Source organism: Arachis stenosperma, chromosome 6 (assembly GCF_014773155.1).
Source record: "Arachis stenosperma cultivar V10309 chromosome 6, arast.V10309.gnm1.PFL2, whole genome shotgun sequence".
Lineage (NCBI taxonomy): Eukaryota > Viridiplantae > Streptophyta > Magnoliopsida > Fabales > Fabaceae > Arachis > Arachis stenosperma.
In genome coordinates this window covers 21343043-21359797 of record NC_080382.1, presented here as the reverse complement: position 1 = coordinate 21359797, position 16755 = coordinate 21343043, and the positions used below count along the sequence as shown (strand labels likewise).

The following is a 16755-nucleotide window of genomic DNA, read 5'->3' as shown; positions in this document are numbered from 1 at the left end:
AAAATTAATTTTACTGGGACTATATTCCGTTAGCGAGAGTGATTTATTGGTGATCATTGAGCGAATAATTTGAATACTTGATATATAACTTAAAAAAATTTACATTCTTTTTTAATAGTAATAACAATAATAAATTAGAAAATCAGAATGAATGAACTTTAATTACGTATATGTAGAAAAAAATCTTTGACATTTGTTATTTACAGAAAAAAAAAAAGTAAAAGAATATTATGTATGCTCATTAGCAAGTTATTATATATTTAGCAAAAATGGAATTGAGATATTATTATTATTATTATTATTATCATCATCATGATTGCCTGAAAAATGAAAATCAAGTTTCCTTCTTGATCCCGATATGGGAAGTGTAGGTCTGGGCCAATAAGCAGCATGCAGAATTTGCAGGGAATTTATGGCCATCCACTTTCGGTCTTTCACATATCTCCTCTTTTCACCACTTCTTGTATGCCATCATATATAAAAAATACAATAGTTCTTGGGAAGACATGTCACATGTCTATCCATTATAAAATATGTACATAATAATATACACCAAAAAGTAAAAAACACTACCTACTTTCTTTCTAGTTTTTGGTGGGTCAATGTATTTATCAGGAAAGGAAATACAAGAATAGTTGCTTCAAAATAAACAGATAATAGTGTGTAAAATAGAATTACACAATAAAATAACCTATAAATTTGAAAATGCAATCAAACCTGAGTTCAAGGGTTATAATTGACCACTATAATCTATTTGATGAAAAATTGACGGAGCATGAGCTCAGATTAAAACAATGAATAGAAACTAATGGTACAACTCTCAAACTTTCACCTAAACTAAAGAAAAACATACGGTACAACAATATCAGATATCAACCATTTTAGAGGATTGCGATTATTCTTACCCTAGAGGAAATGAATTTATCTGCGACTATAACCAGGTGGTGGCATTGGCTTCCTGTTTCCCCTTCTGTCCAAAGAAGAAAATTGATTGGCCGAATGTTGGTGCCCATAATCCCTGGGGCCATTTTCGTCATTCCTTGGAGCCCAATTCTGGTGATGTCTAGATGGTTGGTAACCTTGGCCATGATGTCGAACATCTTGATGATGACTACCAAATGCCCCTTGCGACGCATTTGGATACCTGGCATTGTGATTATTACCTGATGGTTGGTATCCATCCCTCCCACTTCCCCCACTACCATGATTTCTTCCATAATGGTTTGATCGTGGGGGGTGTTGGTGGTTATTTCTTTCATAAGAACCAGGTGGTTGATGATGATGATTGTACATTGCCGGGGGAGGCAGCTGATATGGCTGATTATAACCATACTGTTGGGTAGGGACAGTAGCATAAGGTCGATAAGGCTGCTGGCCCTGGAGTGGAGGCATCACAGAAGGTGGCATGGCACCGTATCCTGGGTGTGATTCATAATTGTAGGGAGGCAATCTTTGGTGAGCCATTGGTGGTGCGTAAGATGGAGGTGGTCCATTAATCGGATAGCGATATCCATTGTTGGCACCTTTTGCTTGTAAGGAATTCGCTACTAATCTGTGTGCTGCATCTCCAAGCTCTCGACCAGAAATAGATCCTGGAGGGTTTCTCCTGAAACAGAACACGAGTCCCGGTCAATTTAGCAACCTAGATGACAAGATCTTATACACAAACAAATGAACAATAAATCACAACTTTAACCAAACTTAATTATCGTAAGATATACCTCCCATTATCCCCACCACCCCGTCTCCCACCAGAATCTTCATGCCATAATACTGGTTCAGGTTTCATATCCCCAAGAGTCACAGTCTGCACAATAACAATTTTATTACCACCTGTGTCAATAAGCTATGGAAAGAAAACATGTAGAAGCAGGCTAAATTTAACAGACTTTGTACAGTATGGTGCACATTTATGGAGTATAAATAAAGCAGCAGCAGAATATTAAACTACCTTCTTTGGAAATTTAACTCCTGGTGGTGGTCGAGTAATGTGTTTATGCGCCTGTGGGAGTCTGTATATGGCACATCTGAAAAAAGCAATTCAAAAAATGTGAAAAATCAGCGCATAAATCTTCAGATCCAAGGCAAAAAACAATGTTGGTCACAATTTCGGAAAAAATAATTCTTACATGACATGATTGTCCATAATATCTTCCATGCCTTCAACAGGAGACCTAAAGATAGGAGGGCAAGGCTCTCCACCACATAAGGATATAAAACCATTCATTCCACCACTGCACGTATACCTAAATAACATCAGAAAATAGTCCAGGCAGAACTTAAAAATTCTCATTATGAATGCAATTTTTGGGTTTGGGGGGGAGTGGGTTGCAGAATGCATTATGAATATGAAAACTATAATGTTAATCCATTCCATCAAGACATAATTCTGCCTGCGCTCATGGAAATTGAAACATATAAATGAACATAGAAATACCATGGGTGCTTTGTCAAACAGTTGCTTCTTACTCCTCAGTATCAGTTACAAACTATCATTATAACACGCCCAAATCAAAACAAACATATATCCACACAGATGCAAGGATTATGTTCCCCTTGTCATGTTGCCATACATGAAAAATGCCAGGCAATGAATACTAATTCCAGCCTAGCACTTAAGAAATTATTCTAACATAAGAACATTTTATAAGCAAGTGAGCTTTTTAATTTCATATATCTATTTCCCAGCATCCTGTTTGATCACCAAATCATGATTGAAAACAAGATTTATAATAGTAAGGCAATATAATTTTTAATTTTTTAAAAAAACTATTTAATAAAATATGAAATCTTGTAGAAAATAAAAAGCACATTATTTGTCTACAAAATTGCCAAAAGCAAGATCCACTGACCTTTCTTTGGGATTGATTTGTTCTTTGACATCAACACGCTCACTGTCGGACATGTTTCTGCATTTGTTGTCAAGTGTACTTATGCATGCAGAAAGTGGATGACAGGAATTTACGAAAAGCAAGTCAAACATGATAGCATTTCGCCTCATCTCCTCTGGCTTTTTTTTTTATAATGGGGTACAAAGAAGACGAAATGAAAATCAGCATAAAACAGAAAACCAAGGGTTCACTAAAACAATAAAAATACGTAAAAAAATGAACGCAGAAGAGCAGAGCCATACTGTTAACAATTTTTCAACTTTTTTAACTTCTGCAAGAAGACGTGCTTCATCAATAAAAGGCAACTTTGCAATACCCTACAAAAAGGAAAGATGATATTATAAATTGTTGCCATTGTGTGGAAAATAGATTTTCTAGAAAAACGGTAAATGAGGAACAAACCTGCCAAGAATAGCGTTTGCCATTCATGTCCACTTCAAAGTCTGACACATAGCAAGAAAATTTGAGGTAAGAAAATTACACATCATGCATAAAAATTCCAAAAATCTTCTTAAAAATTCAACCAATCAAAATTAAAGCCATACCAACTGGATAAAAATCAATGATTGGTGAGTCAGCTTCTGTCATAAGTTTCCTATATGGTTGAGGAAGGGCATGTGAGCTGCAAACAAGCCAAAGTTACCACCTCACTTGAAGTATAGTTTTAATTATCTTACGGGGAAAAAAGGGGTAGAGGACAGACCTCGCAGCAGGGAAAACCCCAAGAAGTTGGTCAAAAGGTTTGAATGGGGTACCCAGTGTAAAGTTAATATCAAGACTCCCAAGGTCCTTGAGATCAGATGCAAACGGGGCATAATGATAAGGATAAAACCTGTTTAATATGGAAAGAGATAAACATAATTTAGATTGATAAGAAAACAAGGAATATTAGAGGATATAAACTAGATAAAGGAAACATAATTAAAATAAAATCTAAAGAAGCATAAATACATAAAAAGAAAAGAAATTCTTATTATCTCCGTGGCTGTGGCTTCCTTCCATCCCTTTTCACAGTCTAATGATGGACTATCTTTTATATAAAACAAATGTCAAAATTAACATTTAATTTCCAAAATTTTATAACTACAAGTCACATGTGAGGCAGAAGAAAGACAACCAGAGTCCAGAGACAACAGATAAACATAACACTTGAGAAAACCACAAAAGGAACTTACCATTGCCAAGAACAAACACCTTCGTAATAATAGTGCATCACCCAACACAAGCCTTCAGTGTATTTCAAAACCTAAAAATAAACAGCAATATGAAAACCTACACATCTACACGAATCAAAGTTGGCAACCACAACAATCAAACTTGTCAACTTACAACATCTTTCCGTATCATTTCAAGTTCCTCGGGAGTTTTAGCCGAGAACTTCTCATCATAATATCTCTCTTTCCAGCCTGGTTCTCCCAATTTGATCTGTCAAACAAAGAAATATACATGAAATCTGTGCACGTAAAAATCACTCATATTTCACGTCACAAATTGAATACAAATTGAACTGCAAGAATTAATAGATAGCAACACCAATAAAAATCACAAATATATCAATTCTAAATTACCTTATCCTCTCCGGAATTTTGTGAATTGAATACATCAGATTTCTCACGAAGTACCTCCTTTAGTTTTGCTTTCAATTCGTCTTTGTTATCTTGAAACTGAAAAGTATTAAGAAAACACTACTGTTAAACAACATGCAGATAATAATAATAATAATAATAATAATAATAATAATAAGCTCATCATAAAACCCTTTAAATGATAATGACAGTATGACAGTGCATTTTTAACTACTTGCCAGGCTCATACCCAGTCATAGGTTAGCCCATATATTAGTTCTAAAGAATGCCTCTCCTGAAGCAGGAAAACATACATCTATTTCAAGACTATTCTCAGCTTCAACAATAGCAGCAGCAACAGTTGCCCCAGAAGATAGCTTAGCAACTTTTGGGAGCGCCTCAGATGCACTCCTATGGTCTTTCCCAGATGAGCTGGGATCATGGTGCCCAGATTGTTGAAATGGTGAAGGCGTTGGAGCTGAAGCAAGACGAGAACCATGAAATCGTGAAACTGCAACTAGAGACTCTGGTTGAAATTGAGGCTGGGCATCATCTCCCCTCCTTGAATGAGCCTTATCCCGCTTAATTCTTTCTGCTTGTCGCTGATGACATAACAAATAATAAAATTATACAATGGATTCAGAACCGGAAAAAAAAAAAAATTCAGAGCCACTTGTAAGATATCTATTTCTAACAATACATAAACTATATATATATATATATATATATATATATATATAGGGTTATGAGCTTCGATTTGCTGATGAGTCCCTTTATTTGTGTAAAAAATCCAAGAACATATGGAAAATAAAAAATCTGATTTATAATTTCATATACATCTAGACAATTCCACATTGGCAATTCTTGCATAACAAAGCGTCAGCTCTTCATTTACTTAAGACCAGATTTACGCATAATACATAAATAACATTTTTTTGGGCAGAATTTGACCATTCATCAAAGACAACTGCAAGCTAATATGGGCAGTAATGTAACATTAAATGCTGGACAGACCTGATGCAATCGAGCTCTTTTCTGGAAAATTCTATCTTCATAAGCTCCAACAGCCTGAATAAAGTGCTCCACTCTATCCAAATTTGGCTGAGTAAAGGGGGAAAATAGATTATACACAAACAGCAACACCACATAGATTTGGAATATACTTGTATGTTGTATACCAACAAAATTACCATCAAATACCTTACTTCCTTTGGTTAAATAACCACCTAGTGCATTGAACTCCTTCTTGTATACTGCTAGAAGCAAGTTAATTGCACCCTAAAGAAAAAATGAAGCAATTAGAAAAAATGGGATAACTAATACTTAAAAAAATGGCGATCATTACATTAGAGAGCAAGACCAGACCAATAGTGCCATACCTCTCTAATTTCTAGTGTAGGCATATGGGGAAGGAAATCATTGCCAACAAAAAAGCACATGAAGATAAAGTCATCAACAATTCGCTCAAAATCAATCTCAAATGAAGGATTCGGAATTCTCATCTCATACTCCAGATATTCCCTCAATGTCCAAATGTTTAGAAACTACAAATAAATATACAGCACGGCAATGAGTAGAAGTTACATTGTCACATGCAGTTAAAAATTCTATTGACATAAAATTGATCACAAACCCTAACCTGGTAAGGCTTTTTAACCACAATAGGATCTCCTTTTTCATCAAATTCTCCGGCCTTTCTTTTTGCCTTTCCTTCACAGTCAGCAGCCATGTGACCCATCTGACCACAGAGGAAACATTTGTCTTGACCGGGAGTAAATACAACCTGCAATGAAACATTATTTACAAAACCCTCAACCACTTGTGAAGTTTGACGGGAAGAGTGCAATTATGCAAGGAAAAGAAATGTATAAAGGATGATAATAACAATTCTTCATTGATAACATTATGGAACTATTTTACATGCTGATATGTTCCAATTCTGATATTCATAAGAAATAAATGTGGTAGTTACAAACCTCTCTTAGAATTGAAAAGTGCACTTCATGGGTAGCTAAAGCCAACATAATCAAATCAGCATCCTATTAGACAACAAAATGATAAGAACAAGTTAATCAAGTCATTTTCAAACGCAAAAAAGGATATAGAGTGGAAGCTAAAAAGAAATTGAATATTAAAAAATACCGAATATTGGAAGTAAGATATATACCAAACCATACAGGCAATGTCTTGTATTTGGATCATAACCTTCAAGATTCCTCTGTAACCGTATATAGGACATAATCTTATGCTCCCCCTCACCAGGAACATTTGCATCTGAAAGAATAACCTGCAGACAACAAAGACGTATAGTTGATACCATGTTCACCACAACACACTATGCAGCAGCCGAACAATTTAGATACAATGTTCTTGATACCTTTATATTCTGCCAACCAGGGTCATTGTTTAACCTAAGATGAACATAATACTGGAGCGCAATTGATAAAACAGCCATAAATTCAGTTCCAGGTGTAATGACATTTGAATCGAAAGTCTGGGACTCTTCTTTGGGAGGAAGCTTTCTGCCCTCCCTCTCAAATTCCTCTCTTAACCTAGTTTCTTCAGCAGCCTATCAACCAGAAACAGGAAAAGATGAAGAAAAAACAAAGCAGAATCATATCTGAATATCTATTCCAAATTTTCCTTTTGTTGATATCACTAACAAAAAGCCAACCACGTTATCCAGCAAAGAAGGGATGCAAGCAAACAGCCTTTCAAGGGACTATAATGTAGAATCATCTCACACTTGGGGAAAAAGCATATCTTAGTTGTTACTAGAAGATAACCACAAAACCAAAACACAAATTTTCAAGAGTAGATATGTTAGAATAACACTCAAAATTAGAGTGCTGTGAGTTTCAATATTCATAAGTAACAAGATATCTGGGAGGATTCAAGCATTCAAATGCAACTGTTAAAACAGCCATGCAAGTGCTAGAAATTAACTTCTATGGAACACTAAAGTTGATAATAATTCGAAACTGTCAAAACAGCACACAGTACCAAACTAATGGGACAAAAAATTTAGCATCACATACTGCGTCAGCTGCATCTTTTGCTGCTCTGAACCGCCTAGACCGTTGCTGATTCATTTTAGCCCTCGGTGCCACACCATCTACAAGTTGAAACTCGATAAACAATCTTCACTAACAAACATAAACAGAGAAATAGAGAAACAACGTAATCATCAACACACCAATAGCCATGTAGAGCAGCTTCCTAGGCCGGACAATCACAAACAGCCTATCAATGTAGTCAAACATGCACTGGAACACCTCATCAAATGAAGTCGGAGATGGCTGCACATTACAATAAACCAATAAATTAAAAAAAAATCCACACCTCAAATCCAAATAAACTAGTTGACCTACCTCAACATTTTCCACTACGTAAACTATTGCATATATATAGTACTAAATAATGTGCAAACTCCTAAAACGTTAATTATCCAACTTCAACAAAATTCAGTAAAAATAGAAAAAAGAAAGAACACAGCATGAACCAAATTAGGGTTACTGTCACATACCCTATCCTCGGGGTGAAAACAAGGGTGAATGATGCCGTTCATATCGAGGTACAGATTATCGTATTCAAGGTTGTTAGGGTTCTTCTTGCTCGTATCCACTGGAATCGCGATTCCGTCGATCACCACCGGTTCCTCCTCGACGGCATCGACAACCACCATCGGATACTTCTCCGCCAGCCACCGGTAAAACGCCGGAACTCCCATTCTCTTACAATTTCACCACAGAAAATTTCGAAAAATAAAAACCAAAGAAATTCTCAAACTACACTCAGTTTATCGAATTTAAAGAGAAAAAAGAAAAGACGAGAGGCGAAAAGAATATGCGAAGAAGCAAAATCAGGAGATTCTTCTTCGCAGTGTGCTGCGCCTTTTTTTTTTTTTTTATCGGCGAAGGAGGTAAATGGCGTTAAGCGTTAACCTAGTAGGATACGATACTTTAAAAGGACGGATTTGCCCTTGTGGATAAAGTGCATGTACGTAGGGTGGTTTCGTCTTTTGGTTTGATAGAATGATAGTCGGTTAGGTATTGCTCTTTTGGTTTAATTATGTTTAGATATAACAATGAGTAAACTACTATTTGTACTCACGAAAGTTGAATACGCTGACATATGTACCCATAGAAAAAAGAAATTACCATTTGTACTCATAAAAAATTATTTTTACAGGCAAAATTATCCAAATCCTAAAAAATTATCTAAAATCCCTAAATTATCCTTCTCTCCACACTATCATCTCTTTCCTCCCTCCTCTCTCTCAATGTTTTCAGCCACCCAATCCCAGCATCAACCACAAACCACTTCTCACCCTTCTCATCATCGTTTCACCCTTCTCCGCTAGCAACGTTGCGAACCTCCGCCAGCCCAGGAGCACCACGCCAGCTTCTCCTCGCCACCGCGCCAGCTTTTCGACCTTGAAATTCAGCTGAGACGCTTCAAATCCGGAAAGCCACCGCATCAGATTTAGTAGCTTCCTCTCCTTCACGTCCTCCAGAAGCCCTGGGTTGAATATCGTTCGAACCTAACCCAATACACAAATCACTTTCCCATTTTTCAAGCAAGAAAGTTGTAAGAAGGTGAAAAGGAGAGCTACCTCTTCGGCGGGGTGGGGAGGAGTAAGGGGAGCAGGTGCGGCGGCAGGAGATGACGGGGGGAGGAGCGGCAGCCGCAGGGGGCCATTGCTGGTGATAGGGGTGGATGCCAGTGCCAGCCATGGCTATGATGAGATTCAGATAGAGAGAGAGAGAAAGGAGAGAGAGAAACTCTATTCTGTAACGAGATAGTGATCTTGAATATGAGAAATTGACAATTTTTTGTGAATGTTCTAAGAAATTAAGATTTTATTTTGAATCTATATATGTTCTATTCTTCAATTTGATCTAAGTTTTTTATTTTTGTGATTTTGAAGAGGATAATGGCTGGGATATGTTGATGTTGGCTTCATGGTGGACTTGCACCGTGAAGGTGCTTTTCTTCTCCGGAGAAAAGACAACAAGTGTTGCTGTGACTGTGAGGATGAAAGAGAGGAGGGTGTGGCAATGAGCCATTGGAGCAGCAATGGGGACTGACTGAAAAGTAATGGTGAGAGTGTGTTAGAAAGGGAAAGAGGGGTGGTGGGTGGGTGAAGAGGGTGGTGGTGGAATTTGAGATTAGAAAGGGAAAGATGGGTGGTGGTTGGGTGAAGAGGGTTAGGGTTAGAAAGGTGATTGGGTGAAGGAGGTGGTGTAGTGGTGAAGATAAGGGTAATTTAGGGATTTTAGATAATTTTTTAGGGTTTGGATAATTTTGCCTGTAAAAACAATTTTTTATGGGTACAAATGGTAATTTCTTTTTTCTATAGGTACATATGTCAGCGTATTCAACTTTCGTGGGTACAAATGGTAGTTTACTCTATAACAATATAAAAGTATTTTTTTATTTATTTATTATATAAAAAATATTTTAAAAAAATCTTTTAAAAAAATATAAATTTTAGCTTTTTAAAAAAGATATTTAAAAAAATCTTTTAAAAAATAAATTATAACTTTTTTAAAAAAATATTTTTTATTTTTAAGTGTTTTTATTTTTATTATTAAAAATTTATCAAATACACTAAAAAATAAAAAAAATTTTAACAAATTTTTTTTTATCAAAATAATAACACCCAAACAAACACTTAAAAATAAATACCGACAAAATATTTTTCCCATCAATCAATAAATTAGATTTATTTGTTAATTAATTTAATATCTTCTTATTTGGTGAATTTCATGTAGTACACTTGTACTACTACTTAATGATCACAACAACTTGGAATTTGAAAAAAAAGATTATCACGACAACTTTGACAATAATTAGTAATTACTAGCAACTCCATTTTAAACTAATTGTAAATTTAGATAAGATAGATAATGATATATTAAAAATTAATAGATTTAGGAGTTCCAATGTTAATATAGAATTTATTTATTAGTGACATTTTAATTTAAATATTAAGAATCCGGTAAATAAAAACATTTTCTTCAAAATCAATTTATTTTGATGCAATTTAGAAATTAAACTCCAACTAAAGCCTACAACTTTTTTTTCCATTTATCGGCTAAAATTGAACTCTAAATCTAATCATAACAATTGAATTTTACCTTTTCATTAATCTTGTTCCTGGTAGCTTGCTTCGGCTATCAAAAATGTCTTAGCTATGCTTTTTTTCTTTTGGTCATTCTTCCTTAGTATATTTATTTGGGCTTTTCTTGGGTTATGCATTTTCTTTTAGTCAATAAACCATGCTTTTATCCACACAATAGACAATGCATTCATATAGCAATTGGCCCAAAAGATAATGAAACTTGGTCTAAATTGGGCCATATCTATCAAAAAGTGTAACAAAATAAAAAATAAATCCCGGTTTGAGTGAAAGGAAGTTGACTCCTAAAATTGTCAAGCCTAGTTTGAGGCTTAGCCAAAAAAAAGTATAATGCATGTAAAATGCTATTTCTACATCTATTTTGAGTTTTTTTTACTTCTCCTTTGTGTCTCCAACTATACATAAAGACTTTGGGGGTAGACATCACAAATTAAGGTACAAGAATAGGAGTTAGGAGATTATATCTCATCTTAGATTCCCATTTAAGAATATATCATGAGAATTTAACATATCTTTTACAAAATCCTTTGTCAAAATAAGAAACTCACTTTTTTATTAAAAAAAAATATTTATGAGGTTTTACACTTTTACTTTACTACTTGAAGCTAGAGGGTGGGAAGAGGCAATAATAAAATTGATTGGACCCTCTTACCATAAAGTTTATTTGACTTTAGCAGTGCATGTGGGCATGTGGTACATGTGCGAGTGTATACATCAAAGAGGTACATCCGTAGAGTCCTTTTGTGCTAATGATTCCTAGTTGAGCTGTGAATGGGACCAATTCTATTTCTTAGATCTCTACCCACATAATAAATTTTTGTACCTACTCTATATGCCATTAACCTTTCACAAGTAGTAAAGTTTATAATTTGCACTACTGTACTCAAATATTTAAGAGGTTAATGTCACAATTTTATGACTCTGCTTATATATGTATGTACCATCTAATCTCTAATTAGCATAAAGTTACAAATGCATGTTATTAATTACAGATTTAGAGGTACTTCCGTATATAGTCCTTTAATTTACATGCATGTTAATTATTTCCAATTTTTTAGGATGGGACCAATTTCCTTCTATATGAGAGATGAAAAGTTACATATTTAAATACTAATTAAATTTGTTGCTTTACCTAATTATATAAAAAGGTAAATTTAGTCAAAATTACTAACGCAAAGTTTGGTTTTAAAGACAAAGACACATATAAATAGGATCTCGCTAGAAAGACAATAGACTATTTGTATAATGTATATAATGAGTTATTGAGTTACAAAATGAACATCTCCCATACTATCTAAAATAATCATCCGAGTACTAGGGATAATAAATATCTTCTCGAAAAATTAAATTAATTTTGGAGTTCACCAAAAATCGAACTCTTGACCTTTTGAATCTAGTGCTCTAATACCGTGTCATGATACCACTCATCCCAAAAACTTCAACTGATGAAAAAATGTAACATTAATGATTATATCTCTAATATTTCATAAATCTTCATTGTACACATTGTATAAATATTTCATTGGCTCCTCATACTTTCCCATATAAATATGTTAGTACATATTTATTGTTTGTTTGTTGAGATACAAATTTTTTATTAACACATTAGTACATAAGCGTGCATTTTACTGGTGTTCTTGAACACTAAAGATATGGACACGGTGGCACATGTCCATTGTTTGTTTGTTAAGACATAAATTTGTGATGGATACAGTGGTACATAAAGTATACACAAAATACATGTTTTTAGTGTCTTTCTGTTAAGTTAAAACATTGAGATACAATTTATAAGACACAAAATTTTACATTTTTATCTTTTTTTTTTGAGATTTCAACTATGTCCCTAATTAATTTAACCCTAATTCTCCTTTTTCTTTTTTATTAGTTATTATCTTCTTTACTCTGTGTTTCTAACCCCAAAATCCTTCCAACCTCCACGTCCCTTCCTCTATCCTCCCTCTTCCATAGTTGTGTCCCTCCTCTACACCACCGCCATAGCCATTGCATCTCCTCTCTTTCTCATCTCCTTCTCTCTTTCTCTCTTCGCATCGCCACGCCCATCACTCTGCTTATCCTTCCATTGTTGTGCCCCTCCATACCGCTGCCACGGGCTGCCACCATTGACGCCCCTTCTTTCTTCTTCCTTCTCTTCTCTCTTTCTCTCTTCACACAGTCGCGCCTATCACCACCATAGATGATCATCTTCGGTCAGATTTATTCGTCTATATTCATAAAGTGTTGCTCAGATCTATTCGTCTCCACTATTACTTGAATCAATTTCATTAAGAAAGACGAAAAAAACCAAGAAAGCCTAAAATAGTGGTCGACCATTATTGAGATCTGTCTTCTCATTTTCGTTCTTTTTCTTATTTATTTCAACTTGTTTCAGTTTTTTTAATAAGAAAATTGAATTGCTGAGTTGATGAATAAATGAAAGTTGAAGATAGTATTTTGCGATGAAGTTAAAAAATTGCAGGTGGCAGTGGTAGTGGTAGAAAGCTATGGTGGCAGCAGCACAAATGTTGGTGGAAGATGATGGTAGAGAACTAATAAGGATAAAATGGACATTTGAATTAAATTGTTGTGTTTAAAAAATTTATATCTATTTGTATCAACGTCTTTTGGTATAGTTGTATTTGTGTCTATATGTTCTGAAGACATGCAGTAACCAAACGAAATCTAAATGCATACAAAATATATGTATTTAGTGCTCCTCTAAAATATTGAGACACAAAGACACAATCAATTGGATACAATTTTTTATACTTTTATCTCTTATTAATTAAAAAAAAACAATTTTATCCCTAATCCTAATTCCTTTTTTCTATCTCCTTCTCCATCAATTAAGATGCTCACCATCCTCCTTCCTTAATCTTTTTTTTGCCACTAACCTCTTCCTCAATCATTATTTTTTTTTGCCACCGTCGCCACCGCTACATCTCCTCCTTCGTCCAGATCTGCGATTGTCGCCTCTCCCTCTTCCTCTTCGAGTCTGTCATTGCCGCCTCTTCTTCTACCTCGGTTCTTCCCTTTTCACATACCTGCTCTTCTGTTGCCTTCTCCTCCCCCTTTGTTTTTCTATTTTCTTTTCAAAAATAAATATTCTTATTGATTCTTATAAAATTTTTGCTGACCGATTTGTAGTGAATTGTGTATAATGATAAATTTATAGTGGTAGAGATATAGTGGATGGTAGCTAGTGGCAGCAATAGTGACTGACTTTTTTGTTTTAAAAAAATTTATTATAAAGATAATACAGATAAAATTTATCGTGTCTTATTTAATATTTTACTAAACACAACACATATACATTATTAATAATTTGTGTCCATATTTTTAATATCTATGTCTCTATTTCTCTATCTCAAAAAATATATAAATCAAATGCTGCCTAAGAGAACTACCAACAAAATTTTCGCCAATAAAAAAGTAAAATGTGTCTAACATTTTTTTTTGATAAATCTGTTGATAACATATGATGAGTTTGGAAAACTCTTATTTAATTTTGATGATGAACAAACATTATTAAAATGTTTAATTACAAAATTATTAATTTGATCTTAATTCATATTTGCTTAATTAATAATTTTGTTGTGCAGATTGTATGTTGGGCCGAAAAATAAGTTTGTGGTTTAAGCCCAATAATCAGCCTTGCTACAAGTTATATTAAGTGGCTGAATTTTTATATATATTGATGGGCCAAGTTCAATGTTGTTACAACCAAACCCATGGTTAATTTTGATGAAAGTTTCCTGCTTGATCCGAAACAAGATTCATCAGGAAAGCAAATGTTAACTAGTTGGGCCAGTTTTAATTTTAATGCTACAAAGCCCAAATCTTATTATTGATGAATGCTTCCAAACTTGGTCCGAAATCAAGATAAAATGAAAGCAAAATGCTTCCAACGGATCCAAGCTTTTAACCATATGATGGATTTCAAAATCTATTATATTGTTAATTGATGCATGGAAAATATGAGAGAGAAAAGTTCAGCTGAATTGATTGATGGCCATAATGACTACACTCCACTCTATGCTAGGGAAGTAAAAGCAACTTTTACCAACAAAGTGGTTTATCACATTGAATTGCTTTTCTTCTAAGTTGTTTATTCTCTCTCATCTCTTTCTTTTTTCTTCTTCGGTCCTTGTCCAGGAAGCTATGGACGCTATGCTCATCAACAAAGAAAAAGAAGAAGTTGCATGCATCAAGACCATCAAGTTAATGATGGCAGGAAAAAGAAAAGTATGTAGTGGCTGAGATTGTCACCAAATGTGGTTAGATTTGGTGAGGTAATCTCGAGCTCTTCATTCTCAGAAAAGGAAGATGAAGATTCGGCCAGCAAGTGAGACTCTTGAAGCATGGCTTGTCTTTGATTCTGCTCAACCACCACAGAGAGTAGCTAGAGTGGCGAAGTGATGGTTGAGGCAGAGATTGAAGCAGATGAAGTCATCATCATCATGAAGTATCAAGGGCCAGAAATCCATCTTAGAGAGGAAGCCAAGGATGGAGAGCCCGGATTGATGAAGAGTGATGATCAAGAAAAGACTAGAGGTAATTGCATGTTCTGTTATGCATAGTTATCTCTTCTCTCTCTATGTGGTCGAACCGGTTCTGTTTGTTGAAGGAGGAAGAAGTTGGTTCGGTTTTGGCTTCAATAAGTGGAGGCTCCCCTTTTCTATAATAAGGGTGGACAACCACTGTTTGAGGCAAGGAGAAAAATTTGAGAGTGCAAGGCACAGAGTTCTCAGAGCTACCTGAGCTAACAGTTTTCTCTTCTCCTTCAATGTATTCAGTTTTGTATTTTTCTGTTTAATTTTGTCATGTCTTGAGTCTCATGGAAAAAGGCAAACAAGTGAGGTTTGTATGAAAAAGCCATAGAGCGGAAAAAGGCAGAGAGTGCAAAATTAAAAGAAAAAGTCATAGATGTCTTAGAGGTCATTTGTTCATCTATGTTGTGTATCATGATTTTGTGGGAATCCCCTTGTAAATTGGGTTAGCACTTTACAAGTTGTAATCAGATTGATTATAGTGAAATTCCATCATGTTTGTGATGGAGACTGGATGTAGGCTGCACTGCACTTAGCAGCCGAACCAGGATATATCTGGGTGCAATCTTCTTTTCTTTTCTATTCCATTTCTGTTTTCAACTACACAGGAGCAAAAACCAGAATTATCTCGTGCCAAGTGACGAGACAAAAAGAAAAGTTTCGTGGTTAGGGACGAGACAAAACAAAAAGTCTCGTGTGCAGTGAAAAGATAAAAAAAGTAAAAGTTTCCAAAATTAGTCTGACAAGTCAGCAAGTGTTATCAAGCGAAAAAGAGGGCTAAGATTCAACCCTCTTCTTTTAGCCACCGAAACCATTAACATATTTTTTTGGTAGTGACAACATATAGATATTAATAATGGTTATTATATTACCTAATTAAGAGTATAATTTTATACGTGTAAAGCTAAGGCCAATAACATTATTTGATATGTTAAATCCACATCAATCTGAATTCCGAAAGTACTTGTATGTTGAGTTTTACATGTGCGTTATATTGTAACAATAACTGTGGCTTTGAATGATGTTTGGTGAATTTAGGTAAAATAAAAGTAGTTGGTAGTAACACTTGTACGTCCTTATGGCATCTCTGTACAAAAGTAAATAACGTTGCATGTGTCTTCAACAACAAAAGAAGCTAGGTGCCTAGGGCAAACTAAAGAAAGAAATTATCTTCCTTCATTTTCATCAAAATATATCCCTTAAAATTTGCTACTACGGTTAATAACAATGTTACTACTTGTATTACCGCATATATATCTGTCAGACTGCTATCATGATCCACATTAGGAAAAGACAAAAAGAATGTATTAAACTGTTTAAGAAAATTGTAAAATCAGAGAAAGTGAGATTTAATTTTAATTATTTTCAAATTAAAATCATGAGATTCATACAAATTTTTATTTTATTATTTTATAAATTTTTTCATTGATTTTTTTTTTCAATAATATATATATTGAAATATATATATCTACCTACACACAGATAATTTTGTGTTTACCTTTTTGTCACCGATACTAAGCAATAGCTATACTATAATATTTGTGTATTTCTATTTATTAACTTAATTTTTTGAGTTCAGTGATTTTATAATATAATATTAAAATTTT

The 16755-nt window shown here is 34.4% G+C and overlaps 1 protein-coding gene across 2 annotated transcripts; it reads right to left on the bottom strand.

Annotated features, from left to right (window-relative positions):
* Nucleotides 1-560: 560 nt before the first annotated feature.
* On the bottom strand, nt 561-8356 carry LOC130935003 (5'-3' exoribonuclease 3). 2 transcript variants are annotated; one of them, XM_057864533.1, is made up of 23 exons: nt 7983-8356; nt 7653-7755; nt 7495-7571; nt 6834-7025; nt 6624-6743; nt 6433-6495; nt 6096-6239; nt 5836-6000; nt 5657-5734; nt 5471-5557; nt 4771-5058; nt 4460-4555; nt 4221-4316; nt 4067-4137; nt 3595-3723; nt 3437-3513; nt 3294-3334; nt 3134-3208; nt 2853-3010; nt 2130-2246; nt 1952-2027; nt 1722-1807; nt 561-1606 (listed from the first exon to the last, which is right to left on the bottom strand). In XM_057864533.1, the coding sequence occupies exons 1-23, from the start codon at nt 8184-8186 to the stop codon at nt 922-924; spliced, it is 3228 nt and encodes a 1075-aa protein (XP_057720516.1). In that variant the 5' UTR covers nt 8187-8356; the 3' UTR covers nt 561-921. The 2 variants fall into 2 exon arrangements, with proteins under 2 accessions (XP_057720516.1, XP_057720517.1); XM_057864534.1 differs by having other exon boundaries at nt 2130-2234.
* Nucleotides 8357-16755: the final 8399 nt, after the last annotated feature.

Bases quoted from the DNA above. Each gene is read 5' to 3' on its own strand.
- LOC130935003 (XM_057864533.1), bottom strand. From the start codon at position 8,186: ATGGGAGTTCCGGCGTTTTACCGGTGGCTGGCGGAGAAGTATCCGATG. The intron at 6,001-6,095 runs GTTAGGGTTTGT...ATTTATTTGTAG, and splicing joins TGGTTAAAAAGCCTTACCAG to TTTCTAAACATTTGGACATT. The intron at 5,735-5,835 runs GTATGGCACTAT...TTTTTTCTTTAG, and splicing joins CTACACTAGAAATTAGAGAG to GGTGCAATTAACTTGCTTCT.